Source organism: Poecile atricapillus, chromosome 6 (genome assembly GCF_030490865.1).
Source record: "Poecile atricapillus isolate bPoeAtr1 chromosome 6, bPoeAtr1.hap1, whole genome shotgun sequence".
Lineage (NCBI taxonomy): Eukaryota > Metazoa > Chordata > Aves > Passeriformes > Paridae > Poecile > Poecile atricapillus.
Window position 1 is genome coordinate 34,170,159 of NC_081254.1, and position 14,693 is coordinate 34,184,851.

The 14,693-nt window shown below is 47.9% G+C and overlaps 1 protein-coding gene across 1 annotated transcript in view; it reads left to right on the forward strand.

Moving 5' to 3' along the window:
• Positions 1–942: 942 nt before the first annotated feature.
• The window catches only part of HTRA1 (HtrA serine peptidase 1), a 32,166-nt gene continuing 18,415 nt past the window's right edge, over positions 943–14,693 (forward strand). The window contains exon 1 of the mRNA XM_058840904.1: positions 943–1,451. Within this exon, the coding sequence (XP_058696887.1) occupies positions 1,001–1,451 (451 nt within the window). The 5' untranslated portion in view covers positions 943–1,000. The remainder of the gene's footprint in view (positions 1,452–14,693) is intronic.

Here is a 14,693-nt window from a genome sequence, read left to right on the forward strand (position 1 = left end):
GTCGCGATTATTGTGCTTTCACCGCCAGGTTTCCCCGCAGAGCCGGAGTCGCTGTCCCGGGGTTGGGATGTCGCTGTCCCGGGGTTGGGATGTCGCTGTCCCGGGGGAATGTCGCTGTCCCAGTGGGATGTCGCTGTCCTTATGGGATGTCACTGTCCCAGTGGGATGTCGCTGTCCTTATGGGATGTCACTGTCCCAGTGGGATGTCGCTGTCCCGGGGGAATGTCGCTGTCCCGGGGGAATGTCGCGGTCCCGGGGGAATGTCGCTGTCCCGGGGGGATGTCGCTGTCCCAGGGAGATGTCGCTGTCCCGCGGGGATATCGCGGTCCCCGGGGGAACGTCGCTGTCCCGGTGGGATGTCGCTGTCCCGGGGTTGGGATGTCGCTGTCCCGGGGGGGGAATGTCGCTGTCCCGGGGGAATGTCGCGGTCCCAGTGAGATGTCGCTGTCCCGGTGGGATGTCGCTGTCCCGGTGGGATGTCGCTGTCCCGGGGGAATGTCGCTGTCCCGGTGGGATGCCGCTGTCCCGGGGTTGGGATGTCGCTGTCCCGGTGGGATGTCGCTGTCCCGGTGGGATGTCGCTGTCCTTATGGGACGTCGCTGTCCCGGGGGGATGTCGCGGTCCCAGGGAGATGTCGCTGTCCCGGTGGGATGTCGCTGTCCCGGGGGAATGTCGCTGTCCTTATGGGATGTCGCTGTCCCGGGGGGATGTCGCTGTCCCGGGGGAATGTCGCTGTCCCGGTGGGATGTCGCTGTCCCGGGGGAATGTCGCTGTCCCGGGGGAATGTCGCGGTCCCAGGGAGATATCGCTGTCCCGGGGGAATGTCCCTGTCCCGGGGGAATGTCGCGGTCCCGGGGGGGCAGTGTGGGGGTGTCCCAGCCCGGGGGGGCCGTGCCCGCTCTCCCGCCCCGCCCCGCCGCGTCTCTCCTTAAAGCGGCCGCCCGGCCCCCGGCGCTCTCACCGCTCTCCCCGCTCTCGCCGCCCCGGAGCCGCCGCCGCGATGCCGCTGCGGGGCTGGACGCTGCTGCTGGCGGCCCTGCTGCCCTCCGTGCTGCCGGCACTGCTGGCCGCTCCTCCGCCCGCCTGCCCCGAGCGCTGCGATCGCTCCCGCTGCCCGGCGCTGCCCGCAGCCTGTCCGGGCGGGCCGGTGCCCGACGCCTGCGGCTGCTGCCGCGTGTGCGGAGCGGAGGAGGGCGAGGCGTGCGGGGGAGCCGGGCCGCCCTGCGGAGAGGGGCTGCAGTGCGTGCTGCCCCCCGGAGCCGTGCCCGCCTCGGCCACGGTGCGCAAGCGGGCGGCCGCGGGGCGCTGCCAGTGCACCAGCAGCGAACCCGTGTGCGGCAGCGATGCGGTCACCTACAGCAGCCACTGCCAGCTGCGGGCCGCCAGCCGCCGTGCCGAGCGCCTCCGACAGCCTCCCATCATCGCCATCCAGCGCGGAGCCTGCGGGCAGGGTGAGGATGCGCGGGGGGATGTCCCGGGGAGCCGGGGGGATGTCCCGGGGAGCCGGGGGATGCCCCGGGGCTCGGGGGGATCTCCCGGGGAGCCGGGGGGATGTCCCGGGGAGCGGGGGGGATGTCCCGGGGAGCGGGGGGATGTCCCGGGGAGCCGGGGGGATGTCCCGGGGAGCGGGGGGATGTCCCGGGGAGAGAGTGGGATGTCCCGGGGCTCAGGAGGATGAAGGCTCGGAGGTTCGGCCCCATCATCCCCGCAGCCGATTGATTCCCCGGCCGGAGCCCCGCGGAGAGGAGCCGCAGCCGAGGCTTGGCCTCTGCTCAAGCCGGGCGCTCCAGCTCAGCCAGAAAGCGGAGCAGGAATGCGGTTCGACAGCGGCTGCCAAGTGCAGGGGGGGAAAAAACCTCTGTACCCGACTTAACTCATCTCCCACCCCCCGAGGGGTGATGCTGGGCTCGAAACTGGGGGAAATTGGTGCAAACGCTCAGAAGCTGCTGAGGAGCCGGGGCCGGCTATGCGGCTCCAGCGAAGTTTGGAGAAATAAACTCGAGTGCGCTCCCGTCCCGGCGCTCTGTGACAGGGAAATGCCCCGGGGAATAAAGGCAGGAATGCAGGAGCCGTTCAGAAGCGATGGAGCAAAGGGGTGGGCAGAGCAGGCTGCTGCCTGCCTTGGCCCGGCTTAGCAGATGCGCTCTGATTAATGAAAGGCTTGCTGGAAAGGGAGAAGCCTGTTAACAGCGTGTTAAGCTCAGTCTGGAGTTCAGTGTTTGCTTTTGTCGGGGTTTTTGGAGGATGGAGATGGCCGCCCATAAGTAACAATGCGTGGCGTTTCTCCCTCGGCATTCTTTAGTTGTCAGCTGTCACTACCGAATGTAGTGTGAGCACTCGGAGCTGCGGGATGGATGCAGATCATTTGTAAAGGGTGTAAAAGGGCATTGCCGGGTCAATGTGAGCACTCGGAGCTGTGGGATGGATGCAGATCATTTGTAAAGGGTGTAAAAGGGCATTGCCGGGTCAATGTGAGCACTCGGAGCTGCGGGATGGATGCAGATCATTTGTAAAGGGTGTAAAAGGGCATTGCCGGGTCAATGTGAGCACTCGGAGCTGTGGGATGGATGCAGATCATTTGTAAAGGGTGTAAAAAGGCATTGCCTGGTTACGAAGCGTCTGGAGTGGCCGGAGAAGTGTTTGGTGTGGTTTGGGGAGTGCAGGATGTGACACAAGCGGGGCAAAGCCGTGCTGGGATAAGCAAGGGATGATCGTCACAAGATGCAGCCCCTAATACAGGCAGGATTAAACCTCGTAAGCCGAGGCTGTGTATCCCTTCCAAGCCATTCAGCACCAACAGGGGGTAATGTGTAAAAATTAACATGAATTAAGCCTTTATTTCTGTAGTGGTAGACACTTTTTAGTACATCAGCGCTGTTTTAGCGAGGATTAATTCTTTTTGGTATAAGTTCAGTCATTTCTGGACTTCCTTTCTTTTAAAACCCATCTTTTTCTATACTTAGCCATCATCTCTCCAACAGGAAAACATTCTGATGTGTAGTGGCTGTGTGTTCAGCCTACAGATCAAACTCACAGCTTTGCTGCCAACACAATCCATTTTTTGTGCCCCTGGTTGTGCCCTCAGTGTCAAAGCTGTGTTGTGCTCCATGGCACAACACGGAGCTGGCATTTGCTGACACTGGAGACAATCAAACCTTTCACGCCACAGTTTCCTGATGCCCGGTGTAAGACAATGCCCTGCGGTTTTTATTCTCGATTTGTGAAACCAATATTGTTTTCTCAGCCTTTTCTGCTGAAGGTTTGCAGAATTGGGGCTGTGTTTGAGCTGGGAGCAATACGTGCCTCTGCTGGGGGGTAGAGAAAATGCACGGGCTGCACAGAGTCCCTGTCTGGGAAAGCTCTGCTGTTGTAGATCCATCAGGAGCAATTCCAGATAATAATTTTGCCCTGTTGCACCTCTAGAACAAAAAGAAAGTGCTGGAGAAGCCAATCAGTAGCACATGTTTATTCCTGAATAAGAGCAAACATTGCTACCAGCAAAGCTTTTTTTTTTTCATATGTAAAAAACCTGAAATAAAAGGGATGGAGGGAGAGCAGGCTGTAAAGTGCTTGAATCAATGTTTTGAAAAAGCATTGCCTAATATTTGGCTCCTTAAAGTAGTTAATTTTTAATTTTATTTTGAGTTTGTCATCAGGAGTGCTCTTTCTACCTAAAGGTTGCATTACCTCTAGCCATTTTTTCATAGCAGCATACCCACATAAATAATTTGGTCAATACAATGCAACAGCCTAGGGAAATAAAAGGATGGGAACATAAAGAAAGTGTTTGGAAAGCACTTTTTGCTATTGTTTTTTAACTTCACACTATCTCAGTAGCTGGTCAAGTACAATGATGTGAATATTGCTTAAAATAAAGCAAAACTTTCTGTCATTTTCATCTACTGCAGTCTGCTCCTGCTGCTGTTTTTTTGTCTGTCAGGGATTCCCAGGGAACCTCTTCAAACACCAGCTGTGTTTGGGAGGATGCAGCAGAGGCAGGAGCAGGTTGCTCTGGCTCTGTGTGCATAAGGGGGATGATTCTCTTTGCAAAATGAGCCTTACAAAACACAAGCCCTTCCCAGCAGTGTCCAGCTGAGCCACGGGCAGTGCTGCCCATCCTGGTGTGTCCTTGCTTGTCCTGAAGCTGTCACCAAAGAAATCTTCCCTTCCCATCAGAGCATGAGAGACCTTGCCAGAGGATGTTCAGAGCCCGTGCTGCTGCAGCTCTGTGTGTGCTGATACCACTGAAAATACAAAAGAGAAGGTGAATGTCCTCTGGGCAGAAACTGTGGATGTGTAAGAGCATCCCACACCCAGGAGCGAGGTCAGTCCCACCCGACCTCAATATTCAGTGGTGAGGTTCAGCGTGCTGGGAGGATGTTTTCTTTTTCTTCTGCAAATATGTTTTTGGTGGCTTTAAATCCCTCCTGCTGACCAAGAGAGGAAGGCTCAGCACACAACTTAAACCAGGCTTTATTCCCTTCCTCATTTTTCCCACAAGTGTTGGCAGGTGTTTTGGGACAGCGTGCCCCTCTCTCCACCTAGTGCTTTTCGCACTGTAAAATATAAACTAACCTGGATTTGTCCTTTCCTCATTAACCTGAGGAAGAAGAACATTCCTTGCTCTCCATTTCTAACTGTTTTCTGCCTGGTTTTGAGCTGGTTTTATATGTTTTCATATTTTTATTAGGTTTACTGTGTCTAGTGTGGTGTCCCAGTGAGCTCAGCAGTCCTTAGCTTGCTGGCATCTGCCACAGGTGGCTCACACTTCTGTCCCAGGCTTGCTCACACATCTGGGGTTTGAAGGGAGCTCTTAGGGTTTAGATTAAACAGGTCATTACAGCTTGATTGCCTGAGGAGAACGCAGAGGTGAGGGCTAGCTCCCAGTCTAGAAAGCTGTGTATCACTGAGATCCAGGCTTGGCTACTTCATCACCTGATTTCACAGCTCTAGAGACAGGGAGGAGGAAGCAAAAAACAAAAAAACAAACAAACAAAAAAGCCACTCAGTTTCTTGCAAAGTGGCTTTGTGTTCCGAAATGCACCAGGCAAAACTGCATCCAATGTCTCTGTGTAATTATCTGGCAGGAGAAAAGGAGCTCTGCGGTCAATAACTCGTTTGTCATTCACTGAGTCCTTCTAAAGCAGCGAAAGAGTGAGCTCAGTGCGGCAGAGATGCAGGAGATGGAGCTGCCTGCGTTCCTGTGCTGGTAGCACTGCTGGGCTGGCACTGCTGAGCTGCCAGCCTGGGCTTTGGGCTGGGAGAGAAACAGCCGGGAAATCTGTGAGGCTCGGGAAGCCAGCCAGGTATTTATCAAGAGGGAAGTTGATACTGTTGTTATGAACAAGGCTTTCAGCTGTTTCCCCGAAGATAATAACAGGCACATGGTGCTGGTTTTATTATTATGAGGTGTGTGCTGAAGAAGTGTTGGGAGACTTTGGCAGGTTACTTGGCACGTGCCAAGTCTATTAAAAATGACCCAGCAGGACCAGGTTTTTGGGTCTGAGTGCACAAATGAGCATTGCAGTGCTGCTAAATTTCATCTCCTCCCTCAGTTGCTGTTTGGGTGGTCTGAACATCATTCTTTTCCAAATTTTCCTCAGTCTATTTTGCAGCAGCAGCAGCAGAAGGGAGGGAGGGAGGGAGGGAGGGAGGGAGAGAAGAGGCACCGAAGGCAATGGAAATAAATAGCAACATCTTTCCAGAAGAGAACCAATTCCCAAGTGTGAGATTAAAAAGCTTTTCCAAAGCCAAGTAGCCAGCTCAGAGAGGAGGCAACTATAAGGTAAGAAGTGGTTTGTCAGAAGAAGGTCACCTTTTCCCCTTTCCACATCTAGATTTCCTTCCCAGGGAGCAGGCAGTAATTTCGTAGTCTCCAGACTTCAAACAGTCAAGTCAGTAAATACAGATTTAGGACAAGGAAAGGTTCAATCCTTTCATCTTCTGGGCTTTGAAATTTAAAAGTACCTGTGGACTGGGCAGGAATACTTGAGGCCATGAGTAAGCAGCAGGAGTGTTGTTAAGAGTCTGGATGAGGGAGGCAGCATATCCCGAGCAGCTCCCAGGCTCTGCCGCCCAAGAAATAGGAGAAGCTGGAAAATATTTTTCAAATGTGAATGTACGTGTGCTTGGAGTGAAAGAAAGCAACGTCAGAAATAGAAACTGGGGTACTGTGGAACTTAACTTGTGTTGTAAATACAGCCATTCCTCACTCCCAGAAGCTGCTGGGGCCTCTGGGATCTCTGGCTGGACTTGGCAGTGAGTGCCACTGCCTCTGTAACTGGGCCCAAGTGAATACCTGACATTATTTTGGAGGCTGTGTTCAGGATGTAGAATAAAAGACTTTGTTTTGCCTTCTGGATGCAGGTCACTGCGATTCCCAAATTGGTTGTCCTGCTTCAAAGAGAAGAATATAACTAAAAACTAAGCCTCCACTCCCTTGTATCAAAGGGCTATAGAATAATTGTTCTTATACTATGGACACTGACCTTATATCTGTAGGTAACAGGAGAGTTAAAATATCTTAAAATTGTGAGACAAGACACAGGTGACAAGTTATTTTAAAGTTCAGTGAACTGAGAAGGTCTTTGCTACCACATTTTAGCAGCTGGAGGTGAATTACGCAGGCAGGCAGAGCAGCTCTTGGATTTCTGGGTTAATACCAGGTACCCTGGAGCACTGATAAGGTGAAGCACAAGGCTGCAGGTCAGCTGGGCTGTACAATTTCTTACAAATGCTCTGCCAGGAGTTTGATTCTGGAGTTAAAAAAAATGGAAAAACAAAACAAATATGTGTTTCATGTGTGAGCAGATGCATTTTCCTCTGCCTTTCCTGCAGGCTGGAACCAGGCTGGTGTCACTGTCACTGCCAGCAGTGGGGTGGCAGTGCCATTAAAACTCTGTGGTACTGGTTATCCAAACCTCATTCTTGTCAATGCCATTTTTCCCCATCAAGGTTTCTCAGTCTTTCCATCTCCTCACTCTTGTAAAGCCTTTTTTTTGGTGAGACATGGGAGAGGGATGTGCAGAGAACAGTTCCTACATCCCCTTTTGCAGAACTGCTGCTAGAAATCCCAGTGAGACACTGGATGTGACCTATGGTGCTTAAAATGTTTCTGGTAGCACTTGGATTTGCACATATTTTTGTTGCCAGACAACTGATGGATAAAATAACTCCTATTCAATCTGGTAGTCATGCAGAGAAGTTCCCCAGTGGTCTAAAATTTGAAATATTTTCTGTAGCAGGGGGGAACATTAGGAGGAGCTCTCAATATTTTTCCAGAGACCGCTGTCATTGCCCCATTTCACAGATAGTGAATCTAGGGCAGGGAAAGATAAAGAGCTTTGCTCAAGGTCAGCCAGCAGCAGAGCTGAGAGCAAACTGAGCTTTCATGAGTCCCTGCTCAGTTTTCTGCCCCTTGCCAGCGTTGCTGCTCCATTTTCCATTACTTTTCTTTTCCATTACTCTATTTCTCAAACTTTCAGGCTGCAGTTTTGGCTTTGCCCTGCTAAGAGCATCGATGATCTGTCGATCTGCATCCACAGAAAATCTTCTTGGAGGAGGGAAGGAGTGGGTGGACCAAGCACTAGGAAGAAAAAGAAACCCAAACAAGTCTCTCCCCTCCTACCATCCCACCCCCAAAATAAACACAGCCCCCCAGGAATCTCATGCTTCAGTATTTGTGGTGGCAAAGGGATGATTCACTCCTTTTTCCAGGACAGCACAGGCCCTGTTTGGAATGTCTGCCCTTTCTCTATCTCTGTGTAGACCTCAATCTATGAAGGTAAAGCTTGGCTAACCCTGGTTTGCTTTTGTATTCAGACACTAAAAGTGGGCAAGCAGAAGCCTCTTATTAATATAAAAAATACTCAGATGGTCCATAAAATAAAGCAGGATAGGTGTGTAGATAAGAATACCAATATTTCAATAGCTACTGTTGATAGGGGAGCAGTGAATTTAATAATTAGAACTCTAAATGTCTTTGAAAAGCGCATATTTGAGAGAGTGGAATTGAAACCTGCTGTCCTTTAAACCTTCCATGAGGAACTACAGGAGCAGCAGGGCTCTGTGTGACAGTGCCTCACCAGGGGCAGAGCCACCCCCTGATTGCAGCTCTCCAGGTAGGGTGGCAGAAGATCCACATCACTCCAGGTTCATTTCCCAGCCGTGCACTGATTTCTGATGTCTGCATTAAACCAAATCTGGGTGGTCTCGGAGTGATTCTTGAGACAGATGTAGAAAATGCTGCCAAAGTATTTGTACTGACAGATTTTTCAGGCTATTGAGGCTTTTGAAATGTAGTTATGCTGGGTTCATGCACTGTACAATTACAACACGTCAGAGTAGGAGTGATACTTACTGTTTTATTACTGTTCTGAGGATTTTCTGTCTATTTTTTCCTATAGATTTGATCCTTATTTGTATCAGCTTCATGGCACTCCTAAGTCCTGCCACAGCAGTGGTGAAATCAATGCCTTCTCCAGCTGCAGAAAAGCAGCATCTTAGGAAGCTTTTTATAGGCTTTCCCCTTAAGAGTTTTTGGTTTGTTTTTTTTAGGCTAGAGAGAAGTTTAAGAAGCATGAAAACAAGAACTTGTTTTTATTCCCTGGTGTCTTCATACCAGGGTTCCTGGAAGTTGAAGCTAAGTCTCCCTTAAGCAGGGATTTCTTCTGAAGATGCAGTGCTAAAGTTTCTCACATACTTAAAGTGAGATCTTAATGGGTTTATAATTTTAAGAGGAATTCTCAAGATCAGACAGCTGCTGGTTACATGTGGGATACAGGAATTACCACGTCGTTGGTACTTAATGGGCATTTGGAGGTTATTTTGCTGGTTCTCTGCCTGCTGTGAGTTGGAGCTGGGAGGTAAAGCAGGGTGATGACCCGAAGTGGAAGCGACACAAACTGAGCAGGGCTGGAAAAAAAGGAGAAGAGAAATTATTCCTGACTCATCTGTTGTATTTTCAGCCTTCTGCAGAGAAGAGAATTGTCCGCTTTAAACCTGTTGGCTGAAAAATTCTGTTCCTCTGTCTGCAGGAAATGGGGCAGACTCTTTTCCATAATTACCTGCCTTACATTTCTTGGTGTTTCCAGCTCAGACAGGGCTGCTGTTAATGTCACTTTGGAGCTCAGCACTCTTTGCCCTCGTCCTGAATTGCTCTTCACCTTTATTCCGTGTGTCCCAGCATCTCCCTGCACGCTGCCTCCCCTGCTCATGCCATCCTGTGCAGGGCACTGCCAGAGCTCTGTGCCTTTGTCAGAGGGCTTCTGGCTCCCAACTAATTAATTAATTAGTCATCTGGGCTGAGCCCCCCTCAGCACTGTATTAATATGGCAATGGTGCTGCAGGAACGGCGTGTTCCTGCTCCCAGGGCTGCGTTCCTGCATCCCTGGGCTGCAGCCCTGCCTGTTTATGCACAAGCTGGGTTTCCTCCCACCTCACCGCTGCTGTTTACAGAAGGAATTGCAGTTTCCTGTTGTTTTAGGTGGAGCTGTCGCTCCTCTCTGGATTCCTGCCCTCCCTGCTGACACCCAGTTGCTTTTGAGCCTCATCACCTCAAAAGGTTTTTGCTCCTTGCTGCTGTAACTGGGTGTTTTGCAGGGGCAGGCAGCGCACTTGGTTTATAAAGGAATTTCTGGCATTCCTGAGAGTTTTTATATACATATTTTCTCCCTGTGAGGTTCTGCAAGGGTTGCTAAAGCCCAAGATTGTTCCAATCAGATAAAACAGGGGTTATGCCCATTTTAGAGCTAAATCTAGGACGCTAAAGCACAAATTCCTTTTCACAAGTTGCATGGAGACTGAGTAACACGGCTTGGACCAAGATGCACCCATCCAGGGCATTCCTTCTTTGCAGAACCTTCCAATCCTGTGATCTATAACAATTCAGCAGCTGAGTTGTAACAAAAATATTCTGTATCTGATTAACTTCCCACTTATTCTGCCTGGTAGATAAGTGGTAGGAAAAGCTCCCGTTTAGCTAAAAATGAAAGTGTAAACCTGAAATTATATAGGAACTTCCTAGAGGAAAACTTTGGGCATGCTGCATGAGGAATTTGCCCATTGACCATTTTCAGTGACAAGAACATCCTGAACATCCTGGATGCCAAAGAGATCTGATTCCCACTAAGAAAAAAGCCAGACTAAAGAGGCTGGACCAAAGTTCTCTGAGGGCTTTGCTTGGCAATTCCATTATCTTCAAATACTTTTTGTTGTTGTTTTATAAGTACACAAGAGCTCTTTATGTCATTCTCTCCATGTAACTCGGTAATTCTTACAATCACAGAGTGGTCTGGCTTGGAAGGGACTTAGAGCCCATCTCATTCCAGCCCCTGCCATGGCAGGGACACCTTCCACTACCCCAGGCTGCTCCAAGCTCCATCCAACCTGCCCTTGGGCACTGCCAGGGATGAGATGGGAGATATTGGTATCATTCTTGTGTTGCCAATATCTGCTTTTATTCATTCCCACAGTTGGATTCTCAATACCTTTCCCTTTCAAGCTCTTCTCAGGGCAAGCATTCATTTGTGGCCAGTAGTGAATGAGTAGAATATCAATTAAAACGTGAAATTTTTCACCTTTATTTTGTTCCTCAAGCGTGTTTTTGTTCTATGAGGGACCACACATTGGTCTGAAAACTGTCCTGTGTTACCATTAATTTGAGAGCTGTTCTGTTCTAGGAACTTTGTGTAGATTCCCTGTTTTGTTTAGCTTGGCAGCTCTTTTGGGTTTGTTTAAAATCTGTGATTAAAATGAATGAGTTTCTGCTCTTGGATTAGAAGGGAAAATACAAAGTCCTTGTTGAAGACTGCCAAGAAAGAATTGATCATCTAAATATTATGATGATGAAAATGGACTTTGCACGTGTGCATTTATGCCAAATAGCAATTTCACTTAAAATCCTCACTTTAATCTTGCAGTGGTTCTTGCTGCAGGAAATATTTTAAGTGAAGACCAGATTTGTGCAGTTTACTGTTTGGAGAGATTTCAAACATTTTATTCCACCATTATTTAGGGCTATGAAAATATTTTTGCTTTTAGGGATGTCACAGTAACACAGATTATCTTCCCAGAAATCTGTGAAGTGTCTTGAGTTTCTGCATGGATTATGCAGGGGGAAAAAAATAACTGATGCAATAGCATCTGTATTAACAAGGTGCTGTGGTTTAGACCTCTCAAAATTCCCTCCAATGACCTAAGAGTTGCTCTTGAGCAAATTGCCTGTGACACGTAGAATGTTGTTCCTTATTTTCTTAGTGTTTTCATTGCGTAACACCCTTTTTTTTGGTGAATTACACAATTTATCCTTGAATAGGAAGTGGAATATTTAGGCTTGCAGTTTTCTGTAATTTAAAAAAAGAAAGTGTGGCAGCAGATTCCCACACTTTTTCCTTGTCTATCTCCAGCAGGGCTTGCTGATCCCCCTGTTTTCAGTGAGCTGAGCACCTTTGCTGGAGTTTTTTTTTTGTTTCCATAGTCAGAGGTTCAAAGGTTTTCATATGGCATGAATGGAAGTTTGTACAAACACCAGCAGCTGGATTTTTATTTGGGAGGGTGGAAGTTCTCCAAGTAAAACTTGGTTTGTGGTTTGTGTCAGTAGTGACCGGTTCTGGCAGCCCAGAGGTTTCGTGAGTGCTGGAGCTCTTTTGGTTTCGTTCTGCAGAGAATTCCAAACCCAAGCCATGTTTTCAAACCCTGTGTGTCTAAAACAAGTGGTGAGTGCAGGAGGAAATTATCACCTATTTTCAGCAGCCTGGTAGTTTAATATCTTTAGTTATCCCCTAGACTGCAGCCCTTCAGTGAAGGTGGCACAGAGAGAGTTGCTGGGATGTGCCTTTTCCCCCCCTCTCATCATGCCTAAGACAAAAAATCCCATTAAATGGGATAATTACTTTGCTCCTTACCTCAGTGAGAAGGTCCTGGTGAAGGAAAGCAGAACCCTTTTTTGAAAAGGGTGAAAACTGGGTGGGGAAAAGCCCCATGTCTGACTGAGATGTGCCCAAAGCTTTGTTTGAAGACCTGCTCTCTTCCCTACGCCGAGAGAAGCCCTTCCAGAGCAGCAGACACAGCTCTGCCAGCAGAAGAGGAGAGGTTACTTTGGTGAGATTTCTATCTCCAAAGCATCTCTGCAGTTTAGCTCAAAATAACCACCAAAAGCAGCATGTATGAGCTGTGAGCATCAGTGCATCGATGCCACTTTGAGTAATGACCTAACCAGAACCCAGATCTTAATTTGCTTTTTGGCTCCTCTTTATGAAACCAAATTACTTCAGTTGTTTACAGCTGGGTGTGCTTTTTTTCATGGCTTGGTACTCTGTCTTGCCCTCCTAGCAGTCTGTTTACTGATTATTAGCCCTGTTAATGCCAGTTGGCAGAGATTTCCCTTCTCATTTCAGGGCAGGCAGCCAGCACACCTTTGAAGTCCTTGAAGAATTAGTTGCCTTGGGAATTCTTCATGCTATAACCTATTTATATTTTGGGTTTTTTTTTTGTCATTAACTGAATTCACAGCAATCATCTTTATAATGTCATTAATAAAGGTTTCTTAGCCGTGCTCGTGGGCATTTAGGGCATTGTGCAATAGTTCAATAAAAACGTTACAAAACACAACAATCACAGCATATAAATAGAGGAGCAGTCTGGGAAGATTTGAACGTCAGAGCCTGAAGGTATTTAGGAACTAGAGCTTTATTCAAGCCCAACTCTCAATGATTTGGAAGCAAACCGAAAAAACACTGCCCCCACAAAAAAAATAAATCCCCCCCAAATCAAAAATGAAAACATGTATCTGCTCCTAAGGCCCTGAGCTATTGGTACAGCTGGAAAATAGATGTGTAAGAGAGAAGAGGAAAGTATACTTGGTGAAGTTCTCAGTTTCACTGCTCTCTTCTGCAGTGGCTGGTGATGGCTGGAAACTGCCCCTATTAAATTTGGTTCCTGAGGAACGAGCATCTGCCCCTATTAAATTTGTAATGTTGGTGTTTTTATGGCCATTTGGGCTTCCACGTGGTAGTTTGTGTTCAAATCTGAGGTAAAACTTCACACAGAGGTGGTTTCTTGTAGGAAAGATCAGTGCAGCTCTCAGCTCCCCACGTGGAACTCAGTAATCCCAAAGAGCAATTAGCTTGTGGTATTTTTTTGCTCTCATTGTTCCTTATCTCCGTGATAAAAGAAATTTACAACGTATCAATACATCTACTGCAGCCTTCAGATTTTATGTTGATGATAAAGACAAGTTCACGGGAATATTTCATTAACATTCATCAGTGAATTCATTAGGATTAGCACTTTGACTGTTGTTTATTTGCTTTTAAAAGGTATGTTTTCCATTTAAATGGGCAGTGGTTCAAGAGCTGTTGCAAAACTGTGTTACACAATGCAGGAATTCCTAATACATAAGCAATAGGCAGGCGTGGCCAGCTGCTGGGAGTTTTTTGGGTCAGTATGCCATGAATTAGTATTTATTATCTAACTTTTTCAAAGTAGGAAATTATGAACTTTGGGTTTTTTTTTTCACTCTGCAGTGTAGTTTGGGACTGCATAAGGGGGTGGATTATGGACAAAATACTGTTGCCTCTGAAATCCTGGCTTTTGTAGGCTCCAGTTCCAAGGGAAGGCAGCTCTGAGGTGAAGTATTAGCAGTCTCACCATGTACAGCCTGGATATCCTTTTTCAATAGCTAAAAGCAAAAAAGGTTGAAGGCATGAAAAAAAGCTCTGCTTTTGCCTGTGTAGCTCCCTCATCCGTGGAGCTATTTTATTTTCTTTTCCCAAGGGCAGGATGTGACCTTTGGATGTCTACAGCATTGCAGCTGAGATGAAATCATTTTTTAAGCAGTGATCAAAAAGCAGATCGATGTCTGCAGCAGTGCCCTGTGGCGTTTTAGCCCAGCACCACGTTAATCCCATCTGATCATCTGTCCAAGCACCTATTTAATGCAAGTGCATTAAATGCATCATTCCAAACTGCATTTCTTATTGTAGCAGCTTCCCAAAGCTATCCCTGTTGGAATTTCCAGCTTTAGAGCAATGACACGACTTATCTGATACTGAATATTCCTAGTAGGGAATATAAATCGTTTGGTAAATTGATATTTCTCAATCAGCAAGCCTCTGTGGGGTGAAAGCCCAAGGGCAACAGCTCATGTGTAAATCAGAAGGCACTGAATACTCTTGAGGAAAACAGAGAGGTGAGGACAGAAGTTTCCTGATCAATGTTGCTGCTTCATAAAGCAGATAAACACTTCTGAAACAGCACAGTGGATTTTGTGGTTACTGCTGTGCCAGCTGCATTTAAACGCCCTTGGGATATTTCACAGGGCATAAATAAGGAAAAAACCCTGTTCTTGAGTGACAGATGGTGTTTGGGTGGAGCATGCACCCCTCTCTTGAGGGCAGTGTGTGCTGGCTGGCATTGGGAAGTCACCTGGAACATGCTGGCCCCGAAGCACACCAGTGTCTGGTTAGTGTTAAAAGTGTTGTTCCCAAATCATTATTGCCTCCAGTGTGTACTTAAAAATCTGCATGGTTTTCCTCTCTGGCTTTCCCAGTAGCAAAGGGCATTCAGGGTTTCGGCATTGGGATGGTTTTATGGGATAGGCCTTGGTCCCCTGTGATTCTGCAAATAAATCGTCCTCTTACACCGTCAAAGGCACTTAGAGCACCCACAAGCTGCTTATTGCTTTAATCCCTGCG